General features: G+C 46.9%; 1 protein-coding gene across 3 annotated transcripts in view; it reads left to right on the top strand.

The window, feature by feature from the left end:
• Positions 1-12,626, top strand: part of LOC134352790 (meiotic recombination protein REC8 homolog) — a 188,157-nt gene extending 175,531 nt beyond the window's left edge. The window contains exons 17-19 of one of the 3 annotated variants that reach the window (XM_063060257.1): positions 465-590; positions 1,891-1,997; positions 12,010-12,626. In XM_063060257.1, coding sequence (XP_062916327.1) covers positions 465-590; positions 1,891-1,997; positions 12,010-12,116 — 340 coding nt within the window. In that variant the 3' untranslated portion in view covers positions 12,117-12,626. Of the gene's footprint in view, positions 1-464; positions 591-1,890; positions 1,998-2,867; positions 5,659-12,009 lie in introns of those variants that run through there. The other 2 variants (XM_063060258.1, XM_063060259.1) reach the window with 2 other exon arrangements.
• Positions 12,627-13,045: the final 419 nt, after the last annotated feature.

Here is a 13,045-nt window from a genome sequence, read left to right as displayed (position 1 = left end):
CGTTTCAGGTCACGACCCTGCACCTGTACTGACTGCTGGTATAAGAAGGGGTGGAGGAAGACCTGGGTGGCAGGTAGATCTGGATGAGGAGGGGTGGGTGGAAACAGCGACAGCAGCTGGGAGACCAAAGGTGGAGGTGACAAATAGCTGCAAGTGGTGGGTCACATAGGAGAGGAGGGGGAGCTGAGAAAAAGGGGAGGGAAGATGGTGCGGATGAGGGGCAGATGGAGTTGGTGGGGGCGGCGGAGGGGAGAGATTATGAACAGAATTCTGTTTTACTGCACATGACAGATAGGAGGAGCCATTTTAGAAAGCAGAGTCCCGGTGTTGGGAAGTGTGCATAACAGTGAGACATTCAGTCTGGCAGAATCTGAGGGTGAGAGCTTCATTCCGGAAGAGACAGGGAGCCATTGACAGATGCCCCCACCTTTCATTCTAATGTTTCCTTGATGCTCTCTATGCAGACCTCCCACGGCAGAGCTGGAAGAGAAACTGCCGACGGTGATGGAAGTCAGTGAGACAGTGGAAGTGTCTCCGGGCCGCCTCCCACCTCCTGAAGTGACGGCTGTCACTCATAGATTCGTGATGGAGTGAGTATCAGGGAGCAGGGGTTCGGGGGGGGAGGCATGGAGAAGTGGCAGGACTCAGTCTCCAAACCTCGTCCATCCCCTACCCTCTCACCCACAGATGCTACTCAATCTCCTGAGTGATTCCAGCATTTTCTACTTTTATGTCACCCTATCATTCTGTCCTCTTTCCTCCCCCACTTCCAATGTCCAGCCTCGGGGTGGGGGAGAGACGGAGTTGGCAGAGGGATTGTAAGGGGTTGACATGGGTTTAGAGGGGCTGGTGATTTGGACTACAGGAGGTCAGACCAAGCTCCAGCTGTCAGCATGGAAGGATGGAGCCAAATGTCCTGGTCCACAGTCCTACAGATCTGATTCCAGTTCCCACCACCTCTCTCCTGGAATTTTCCCTATTTTCCTATTCTGTGAGGTGGTCCTGAGTTCTCTCCCTACCTGTTCCAACACTGCCTGCTGGAGAGGTCATGGTCACTCCCACCATATGTTGGGAAGCCCAGTACCCTGGGGAGGTCGGTAGCATAGAGGTTAGCACAACGCTTTACAGGACAAGCAACCAGGATTCAATTCCTATAAGGAGTTTGTACATTCTCCCGGTGACTGCGTGGGTTTCCTCCCACAGTCCAAAGACATACCAATTGGTAGGTTAATTGGTCATTGTAAGTTGTCCCGTGATTAGACTAGGATTAAATTGGGTGGCGCAGCTCGAAGGGCCAGAAGGGCCTATTATATGCTGTATATCCATTAAAAAAATTAATAAAATCCTCACATTCTCCACAACCCCAGTCCCTATATCATCCTCTATCTTACTCACTGTCAATTTGATATTATTTGATTCCCCTTCCAGGGCGTCCTCCCTGGTTCAGTGGCTCCACGTAGGCACCCAGCAGGGAAGCAGGTCCTCTGGCCCACAGAGTGCATGCAAACTATCCAACTATACCAATCACATTTGCGTCCCCTCACCTCCAACATTTCCATCAGCTCAACCCAGATTCCACCTCTCACCCTCACAGTGACCCACCAACCCACACATCTCTGGATTGTGGGAGGGAACGAGAGCTCCTGGGGTCAAAGACAGAGCATGCAGACTCCACCCACAGAGATTGAATCCTGAGTCCCTAAACCCCTCGTCTCTCACTTTTTTCTTGCCATTCATTTAATGCTCTCCACTATCTCTCTCATTATATTTCCTTCTCTTGCCCACTCTTTCCATCACTCTTTGTCTCTCGCTGTCTGTCTCTCTCCCTCTCACTACATTTCCCTCTCTCCATCCCTCTCTGTCTCACTCACTGTGACTCCCTCTCCGCAGCCTGGTGTCGGGAGGGTTGATTGACCGTGATGAGACTGATCTTCACACGATTCTTCCCACCACCATCTCTCGCATAGACATCTGTCGCATCTTCTACATCTGTTTGGGTAAGTCCAGGCCCACACTGAGGGGCCAGGTATTGGCTGAGGCCCTCTCAGTGAGAGTGGCACAATGTAGCACCTCCCCTCCCCTTGTCCTCATGTCCTCCATCTTGCCGTCCCCTCCCACTCTTCCACTACCCCCAGTTCTCTCCTTCAGCTTCGCGACTCTCTCCTGCTCACCCTCACTCCCAGCCACTTCGCCGTCCCTTCCATCATCACCCTTTATATCTCTATTACCCTTCCCCTCTACCCCTCCCCATCTGCTGTCTCTCCAGCCCAAATCCTCCCCCTCTCCCCCTCTCCCACTTGCCTGATGTTTCTCTTTCCATCATCTCCCCTACCCTCCACCCCTCCCTCCCTCATCACTCTCACCATTCGGCATCCTCCACCTTTCCTTACCAACTCCCCCTGTACCCTAGAATCTCCATTCCCTCTCCACCATCTCCCCTTCAGCTCCCCCAACACTCTTCTCCCCTCCTTCATCCTACTGTCTGCCCTCTGCACGGTCTCTTCTCACTCTCTGCAATTTCCCCTACAGCTCCCCCCCAACACCTTTCTCCCTGCTTTATCCCAGTCGTCTCCCTCACCCTGCACCCTCCACCATCTTCCCCTACCTCACCCCATCTCCCCTCACTCTTCACTCTCCACCATCTCCCCTGTCATTCGACCTCTCCCATTCTCCTGCCCTTACCATCCAATTCTCCTCACTCTCCACAACTCCTACCATATACTCTCCCATCTCCCACCACCTTTTCCCCAACCATCTCCCTTTCCCGTCCCCGAACCTCCTCCGTTCCTTTCACTCCCCACCATCTCCTCCCCTCCCCACAACCACCCCACCGTACCCCCATCACCCCTCTCTGTCGTCTCCCGCAGTGCTCGCCTCGAGACAGGTTCTCCGCCTGGACCAGATCCAGCCCTATGGGAGGATTGCCATCACCCCTGGCCCACGGTTCGGCGAGGATCTGTGATGTGGAGGCAGAGCTCACTCACCACTCATCCCCTCTGATTTTTCAGAGAAACAGGAGGAGGCTATTGGGCCCTCTCAAGCCTGCAGTCCCGTTACGCAATGCGATCATGCCTGATCTACACTGTTCTCAGCTCCTGTGCCGTTTCCCTACACCCTCAGTTCCTCGCTCCCTAAATATTTATCAATTACACGGCAATTCAAACTCCCCACCCTTGGGCAGAGTGTCACACTGACAGAGAATTCCAGAAATTTCCACCCGTCTTCATTTGAAATACAGCAATCGACCTCTGTCCTTGGCTCTGTCACTGATGAGAAGAGATACCCTATCAGGATGCCTCACTGCTACACTATCAAGCCCCCTTGGGATTGTATCTGAGCATTTTCTAAATTCTGTCCCAAATTGTCTCACCTCTTGGTAGATCATCCCAGGAATTACCCTCCATTGTTACTCTTACCTTTTCTTTTAGCTCAGAGATCAAAACCCTCCACAGAATTCCAGGTGTGGCCTTACTAACAACCTGTGCAACCATAACAACACCCCCTCTCCGTTCCTAAACTCCACTCCCTGTGTAGTAAAGGCCAAACTGCCACTCTGCCTTCTTAACCATTAGATAAATCTGCCTGCTAACTTTTTTTTTCTGATTCCAACACTGGAAGAGCCAGTCCATTTGAATTTTCACTCTTTTGCGGTTTGACTCCTGTTAGATGATCTGCTTTTTAATTTCTTTTACTGAATTGCATGACATCGCACTTCCCCCACATTACTCCCCATTTCACAGCCTCACTCAGCCGGTCTGTATCCTGTTGCCGGATCACAACACCGTCATCAGATTTCCTTCCACTGTGTTATCGGCAAACTTGGACATCTTGCATCTCGTTTCCTCCTCCTGATCATTAAACAGTGAACAACTGTGGCCATAGACCAACACCCTGGGTACCCCAAAAGTTGCCTCCTTCCAGTCCGAAAACAACCCACTTACTCCAGACACACAAAACACAAGGAGCTCAGTGGATCAGCATCATCTATGGAGGGGAATGGACAGTCGATATCTCAGATGGAGAGGGTGTCAACCTGAAACATCGACTGTCCAATCCCCTACACAGACACCACCTCCCCTGCTAAGTTCCTCCAGTGTTTTGCTCCGGATTCCTGTATCTGCAGTACCCTCAGTTTCTATTAATTCGCTCCACTTTCATGAAACACCATTTTGACACACTCCCTCCAATATTGTGGTTGTTCCTCTCCTCACCTTGCGGCGCATTGGGCAGCACTGTTCGTCGTTTCTTTAACATTTATCTGTACTTTATGAGGCCGAGTTGCTACCTCGACACTCAACCCGGCACGGAGGGAAAGTGTGCAAGGAGCTGGCTGGATTCAAACCCGGGACCACTCGCCTTGAAGTCTGGTGCGGATACCACTACACCATCGGCCAGCTAGCTCTCCAATATTGTGGCTTTTTAATTTACATCCCAGTCTATAGTTTGGCACCCTGTCAAATGCCTTTCAGAAATCTATGTACACCATGGCCACAATTTTACGTTTACCAGCCTTCCCTGTCAAATCATTCGTTCTTCAGTTCCTTTAATATCCAAAACCCAGTGACTGAACATCCCTCTCCCACTCCTCTTGCCCTCACTGAGGGCACCAAAGATTCTCCTCCCTCTGGAGCATAGGAATTTATCCTCATCTTTGACCTCAATGGCTGACTTCGTAAGCTGACTCAGTGAAACCCGCCTCCCCTCATCCGGGACAACTCAGTCTGAAACAACCCTAGGTGAAGATACCAACTCCACCCCGCCCACCACACACATCCACTCTGTAGAACCTTGGGCAGATTCTCTCATCTCCTGAACTCCAGGGATCACAGGCCGGGTCTGTATAATCTTTTCTCACAATCCCCATTCCTCCCACCCCATCGAGGGTCCGAGCACCTTGGTGAGGCCGGAGACAGTCAGTCCGGAATTCAGGAAGGCAGTGGGTTGGTCTGTGCAGGGCCGGAAGGGACAGTGGTTGAGAAGTGGCGTGGGGGGGCGTCGGGGAGGAGAGTGGACAGCTGAGTATCCCGCTCCTGAAAACTGCTCAATTGTAATTTGTGAGCTCATTTGTTTAATAATTTTATTAACTGACCCCGTTGGTAAGGTAGATCATTGACCAGCGGGTCCCAATTGAAAGACGGCGCACAGGTGCTGTGTCCAGAGAACCGTGTGTGCACTGGTTTGTGACTGTGTGGGTGCGGGCTCTGCACGTTCAGGCATCAGAGTGTGCAGAGCCGTGTACGGGAGCTTTGGTGTGTGCTCGAATCGAGTGCTTGGAAGCGATTGTGCATCCGTGTCTACACATGACTTCCATGCACACACCCATACATGCACAAGTGATAGTCAGTGTGAATGTGTGTGCGTGTATTATATGTGCATGAGAGTGAGCTTGTGTATGCGCAGTGTGTGTAACTTTGTGGTACACGGTTATACCTCAACCTACAGCACTCGAGCTCTCATTTACACAGGTATTGTGTGAGAGACGCGTTATTCCAGTAAACCTGCAGCCTCAGGTACACGAATACCACTACTGTTCTGTTGTGGCAAACTCCCCTCTTTGTGTTAATGGACTTCCAGTGGATCCTGACTGCTGCCTCAGTCTTCACATGATGAATGTTTCTGGCGTTTGACTATGTTCCTATTTAAACAAATAAATTGCTGACATCCTATTGCTGTTTTCACTCTGTTGTGTGTCAAAGTAGGGTGTCCAACCTGTGATCTCCCACTCTTTCTCTGGTACCTTTTCTCCTGAGTCAGATTTTCCCTGTCTCGGCCGATAACCCACCAGCCCGCACTTTTTGGGACGTGGTTGGAGAGTGGAGCACCCAGGGGAAATCATGGGGTCACGTGGTGAAAGTGGAAAATCCACACACACACAAAGCAGAGAGAGTGGGATTGAGGTTGGGCTGTTGGAGCAGTGGTTCCAACCACTGAGTCATCAAACCGTACACAGCAGCTTCAGCGAGCAGAGTCATGTGTCAGGGTGAGATAGTAACCAGTCCATAAGGGAACGTTAAACATTTTAATTGCATGGTTATTAAGGGTGTGGTAATGGTCCATCTGTCCTCCTTAATAATCAGGTAGAAAGACACTGATAGATGGGGAGAGACAATGCTCGCACACAGAGGGAGACAGACATTCAGAGGGAGAGAGAGAGAGAGAGAGATACACACTGATAAACGGAAGGAGAGAGACAACCAGATGCACAGACACACAGGAGAAAGGTGGGTCCTTGAACGGTTTACAGACATACAAGTGTGTTCACTGGGAGAGAGAAGTTCACTGAGAGGTGAAGGAACAGAGGGGTTCTCTTTCAGCAAGGTAACTCTCACAGAAGTGCACACAGACATACTGACATTGGGAGTGTCTCACACAAACAGGGTGTCCCTGGGTCACCTGAGTTCCACTTACGGACACCCTACATAGCAAAGAGCTCCCTAAATATGACTAAATTCAGAAGTCTGACATTAATTGCTACAAATGGAAAAAACTGGTTTCTCCTCTGTCTCACCACTTTTAGTAATTATTCTTTCTTATCATTCTCCTGTGCTTTTGATGCCATCCCAAACATAGCCCAAGTCTGCTCCTATGTTTTATGGTTATCATGGGTGATTTTTGTGCATTTTCTAACATCGTCAAATTGAGTGATGGACATACAGAATGTGAAAACAAAACCTGTTCTTCAATACGGGGTGGTCGGAAATGTGCAAAGCAGAAAGAGACATGCATATTCAGGATATAGGACCCACACACAGGAACACATAAACACACCTACAAACAAGAATATGGCAGGGGTTAGAACCATTGACTCACTGCTCCAAGGTGCATTGAAATAACCCTGTGATCTCAGTCTCGGAGGCTGACATCAGAACATCTTTCAGTGGGTAATCCCTTGTAAGACAGCGATGGATGCTGATTTCATGGGCATTTATATTCTGGGTATGTTTGCATATGTGAAAAAAATGTGAACTTGCACTTGCTTGAAGCTACACTTGAAGTACTGTGTACAGTTTTGATCACCCTGTTCCAGGATAGATATATTTAAACTGGAAAGAGTGCAGAGAAGATTTCTGAAGTTGTTGCTAGTATTAGAGGACCTGAGTTATAGGGCGATATGCAAGTATTTAGATACTTGTATCAGTAAGGACTGATTAGGGATAGTCAACATGGTTTTGTGCGGGGTAGGTTGTGCCTAATTGATCTTGTAGAGTTTTTCTGTGGAAGTTACCAGGAAAGTTGATGAGGGAAAGATAGTAGATGTTGTCTACATGGATTTTAGCAGGGTCTTTGACAAGGTCTTGCATAGGAGGTTGGTCAAGAAGGTTCAGATGCCTGACGTTCAGGATGAGGTAGTAAATCGGATTAGACACATACTTCACAGGAGAAGCAAGAGGATGGTAGTAAATGGGACATGGCCTCTCTAGAGGACTGTGACTAATGGAGTGGCGCAGGGGTTGGTGCTGGGACTTGTTTTTTGTCATATATATCAACAATCTGGAAGATAATCTGGTGATCAACTGAATCAGCAAATCTGTGGCTGACACCAAGATTAGAGGTGTAGTGGACAGCGAGGAAGGCTTGCAGTGGGATCTGGACCATCTGGAAATATGGGCTGAAAAATGGCAGATGCAATTTAATGCAGATATGTGTGAAGAGTTGCACTTTAGGATAACAAACCATGGTAGGATTTACATAGTGAGCAGTAGGGCATTGAGGAGTGCAGTAGAATGGAGGGATCTGGGAGCACAGTTCCATAATTCCTTGAAAGCGGCATCACAAGTAGATAGGGCCATAAAGGGAGCTTTTGGCACATTTGCCTTCATAAATCAATGTATTGAGTAGAGGAGTTGGGATGTTATGTTGAAGTTGTATGAGATATTGTTGAGGCCTATTTAGAGTATTGTGTGTACTTGGACATCTACAAACAGAAAGGACATCATTAAGATTTAAAGAATACAGAAAAAAAATTACTTGGGACCTAAGTTTTAGGGAAAGGTTGAATAGGATAGGATTTTATTCTCTAGAACATAGGAAAATGAGGGGAGATTTGATAGAGGTATACAGAATCATGAGGGTATAGACAGGGTAACTGCAAGCAGGTTTTTTTCCCACTGAGATTGGGTAAGACTAGAAATAGAGGCCATGGGTTAAGGGTGAAAGGGGAGATGATTAATGGAAACATAAGGTGTAACTTTTTCACGGAGCCGAGAGTGTGGAACAAGCTGCCAGCGGAAGTGGTAGCTGTGGGTTAGATTTCAAAATTTTGATAGGCACAATAGATGGATGGGAGGGGTATGGTCTGGGTGCAGATCGATGGGAGTATTCAGATTAGTATTTTGACAGACTAGATGGGCCAAAGGGCCTGTTCCTGTGCTGTAGTATTCTATGATTCTATGATTAGAAATGTGTGCAATAAAGGAACAGCTGTTATAATGGGTGACTTCAATCTACATGTAGATTGGGTGAACCAAATTGGTAAAGGTGCTGAGGAAGAGGATTTCTTGGAATGTATGTGGGATGGTTTTTTGAACCAACATGTCGAGGAACCAACTAGAGAGCAGGCTATTCTGGACTGGGTTTTGAGCAATGAGGAAGGGTTAATTAGCGATCTTGTCGTGAGAGGCCCCTTGGGTAAGAGTGACCATAATATGGTGGAATTCTTCAATAAGATGGAGAGTGACATAGTTAATTCAGAAACAAAGGTTCTGAACTTAAAGAGGGGTAACTTTGAAGGTATGAGACGTGAATTAGCTAAGATAGACTGGCAAATGACACTTAAAGGATTGACGGTGGATATGCAATGGCAAGCATTTAAAGGTTGCATGGATGAACTACAACAATTGTTCATCCCAGTTTGGCAAAAGAATAAATCAAGGAAGGTAGTGCACCTGTGGCTGACAAGAGAAATTAGGGATAGTATCAATTCCAAAGAAGAAGCATACAAATTAGCCAGAGAAAGTGGCTCACCTGAGGACTGGGAGAAATTCAGAGTTCAACAGAGGAGGACAAAGGGCTTAATTAGGAAGGGGAAAAAAGATTATGAGAGAAAACTAGCAGGGAACATAAAAACGGACTGTAAAAGCTTTTATAGATATGTAAAAAGGAAAAGACTGGTAAAGACAAATGTAGGTCCCCTGCAGTCAGAAACAGGTGAATTGATTATGGGGAGCAAGGACATGGCAGACCAATTGAATAATTACTTTGGTTCTGTCTTCACTAAGGAGGACATAAATAATCTTCCAGAAATAGTAGGGGACAGAGGGTCCAGTGAGATGGAGGAACTGAGCGAAATACATGTTAGTAGGGAAGTGGTGTTAGGTAAATTGAAGGCAGATAAATCCCCAGGGCCAGATGGTCTGCATCCTAGAGTGCTTAAGGAAGTAGCCCAAGAAATAGTGGATGCATTAGTGATAATTTTTCAAAACTCTTTAGATTCTGGACTAGTTCCTGAGGATTGGAGGGTGGCTAATGTAACCCCACTTTTTAAAAAAGGAGGGAGAGAGAAACCGGGGAATTATAGACCGGTTAGCCTAACGTCAGTGGTGGGGAAACTGCTGGAGTCAGTTATCAAGGATGTGATAACAGCACATTTGGGAAGCAGTGAAATCATCGGACAAAATCAGCATGGATTTGTGAAAGGAAAATCATGTCTGACGAATCTCATAGAATTTTTTGAGGATGTAACTAGTAGAGTGGATAGGGGAGAACCAGTGGATGTGGTATATTTGGATTTTCAAAAGGCTTTTGACAAGGTCCCACACAGGAGATTAGTGTGCAAACTTAAAGCACACAGTATTGGGGGTAAGGTATTGGTGTGGGTGGAGAATTGGTTAGCAGACAGGAAGCAAAGAGTGGGAATAAACGGGACCTTTTCAGAATGGCAGGCGGTGACTAGTGGGGTACCGCAAGGCTCAGTGCTGGGACCCCAGTTGTTTACAATATATATTAATGACTTGGATGAGGGAATTAAATGCAGCATCTCCAAGTTTGCGGATGACACGAAGCTGGGTGGCAGTGTTAGCAGTGAGGAGGATGCTAAGAGGATGCAGGGTGACTTGGATAGGTTGGTTGAGTGGGCAAATTCATGGCAGATGTAATTTAATGTGGATAAATGTGAAGTTATCCACTTTGGTGGCAAAAATAGGAAAATAGATTATTATCTGAATGGTGGCCGATTAGGAAAAGGGGAGGTGCAACGAGACCTGGGTGTCATTATACACCAGTCATTGAAAGTGGGCATGCAGGTACAGCAGGTGGTGAAAAAAGCGAATGGTATGCTGGCATTTATAGCGAGAGGATTCGAGTACAGGAGCAGGGAGGTACTACTGCAGTTGTATAAGGCCTTGGTGAGACCACACCTGAAGTATTGTGTGCAGTTTTGGTCCCCTAATCTGAGGAAAGACATCCTTGCCATAGAGGGAGTACAAAGAAGGTTCACCAGATTGATTCCTGGGATGGCAGGACTTTCATATGAAGAAAGACTGGATGAACTGGGCTTGTACTCGTTGGAATTTAGAAGATTGAGGGGGGATCTGATTGAAACGTATAAGATACTAAAGGGATTGGACAGGCTAGATGCAGGAAGATTGTTCCCAATGTTGCGGAAGTCCAGAACGAGGGGCCACAGTTTGAGGATAGAGGGGAAGCCTTTTAGGACCAAGATTAGGAAAAACTTCTTCACACAGAGAGTGGTGAATCTGTGGAATTCTCCGCCACAGGAAACAGTTGAGGCCAGTTCATTGGCTATATTTAAGAGGGAGTTAGATATGGCTCTTGTGGCTACGGGGGTCAGGGGGTATGGAGGGAAGGCTGGGGTGGGGTTCTGAGTTGGATGATCAGCCATGATCATAATAAATGGCAGTGCAGGCTCGAAGGGCTGAATGGCCTACTCCTGCACCTATTTTCTATGTTTCTATGATTATGAAAGGTTAGCTAGGCAAAGGAAAAAAAATTCTTGCCTGTCTTGTAACACCTTCACTGTAACAGGGTGACCAAAATTCGTAAGTGCGGCCTCAACAGCATCTGATGGGAATAGACCATGACCTCCCAACTTTTACACTCAGTGCCTAGGCTTATGAAGGTCACTGCCAAAAGTCATCTTTACCACACCGTCTACCTGTGACTCCTCTGTCAGGGAACTGTGTACTTGCACTCAAAGTGCCCTCTGTTCACTTGCCAGGGCACATGCATGCACTGTGAAAGTTTTACATGGATTTGATTTTCCTAAATACAACATCTTCCACTTATCTGAATTAAACTCCATTTGCTATGCTTTGGCCTAATTACTCAGCTGATCCAGATTCCCCTGATAATTTTGATAACCTTTATTGTCCATTATGTCACTGATTTTGGTTGGCATTGGACACATTGGGCCAAGGTGCCTGTATCACTCTGATGAGGCCTCTGTCAGTCAGGGTCAACCATGGATATTGCGAGCTAGTGTATACACAAGCTAGGGCAATACAATATGGAGACCAAGCTGTTGCCCCTGTAGCAAGCTCTCCCTCTCACGCATCTGATGAACTCAAAGGAATGGCAAAGACCAATACAGTCTAGCACCAGCAGTGTCGCAGGAGTTGCCAGTCAGCATTGAACTCAACGTGGGACTGCCTTAGGGACTCCAGCTCTGGATATTTCTCTTGGTCTTCCTCATAGCTGCAAGGGAACAGAGGTGTTTCCATCTCCTGGACAAGCTACCAATCACGGCTGACAAGCCCCATCTGCCCAAAGCAACTGGTTTTTAAGGTGCCAGTAGTCTGCCCTTACCCCTTCTGTAAGTAGAAATGAGTCTGTGGGCTTTGTAGCTAAGCCACACGTGAAGGTCAGAGGCTATTTCAGCCACACGCCATTGAGAGCATTTAATAGGTAGTGGGAGCTTGTTCCCACTACCACTCCCAGCCATAACAACCTTCATGAACCTTAAGACATATTGCTCTGTGACTCAAAGATTCAAAGTAAATTTATTATCTAAGAATGTACAAATTATGCACCTTGATATTTGTTTGCTTACAGGCAACCACAAAGCAAGAAACCTGAAGAAGACCCCAATTAAAATAACGAAAGACCATAACCTGAGGAAGAGAGAAAAGCACACACAACTGCATTCTGAACCAGATTGAATCCTGAGATCCGCTCCCCGGAGCAGCTGGAGTGGGTCCAAGCCTCAACCTCAGTTCATCGTATCAGCAGAGCAAAAATGTTGTGAAACTCTCAGAGGCGACAGCTGCCAGAGCAGTTCACAGCCTTTGCGCTACGGGGAGAGGAATGAACATCACGGGAGAGAGTGAAATCATGAGTTGTGATTGTATTAGATTTAAGATTCTTTAATGTCATTTCCAGTACACAGTGCAAAGGAGAATGGAGTAATTGTTACTCTGGATCAAATGCAGCACAAAAATAACACAATAAGATGAAGAACAACAATAATAATAAAAACAATAAATGTGTTTGCGCAGCAGCATGAGAAGACACAGCTCACTCAGGTTCACTGATTGAGTACATAAGGCATCAATTTGCAGCAGTTTGGTGTTTTGAGCAGATGCCAATTAGCGATTGGGATTGATTGGCAACAACAGAATAAAATAAGGCAGGGGCAAGCAGAGCAGCCATTCTTAAGTGGGAAGGTGAGCAGCCAGAGGTGGTGGTCCATGTAGGTACCAATGACATCGGGAGGAAGAGTGCCAAGGTTCTGGAAAGTGATTCAGAGAGTTAGGAGTCAAGTTAAAGGATTGTTACCAGCACCACGTGTTAGTGAGGCCCGAAATAGGAAGATCATACATTTTGGTTAAGGAGTGGACAGTGTTAGAGTGGTTATATGAGGCTTTATCTCTTCAAGGCTTGTGTGAGAGAAGCTGAAAAAGCTTTCAGATAATTTTTTCCTAGCTTATTTATTGTTTTTTCTGTTTTTATATTTACTTAGTTAGACCAGTAGGTATTCCAGGCAGGATAGTTGAATGCTCCTTTTGCGGGATGTAAGAAGGCAGGGAAACCTCCTGTGTCCCTGATCACTACAACTGCGAGAAGTGCATCCAGCTGCAGTTTCTAACAA

This window comes from Mobula hypostoma, chromosome 10, assembly GCF_963921235.1.
Source record: "Mobula hypostoma chromosome 10, sMobHyp1.1, whole genome shotgun sequence".
NCBI classification, from domain to species: Eukaryota; Metazoa; Chordata; class Chondrichthyes; order Myliobatiformes; family Myliobatidae; genus Mobula; species Mobula hypostoma.
Note: the sequence above shows the minus strand (reverse complement) of the source record. Positions and strands in the feature narration are given on the sequence as shown.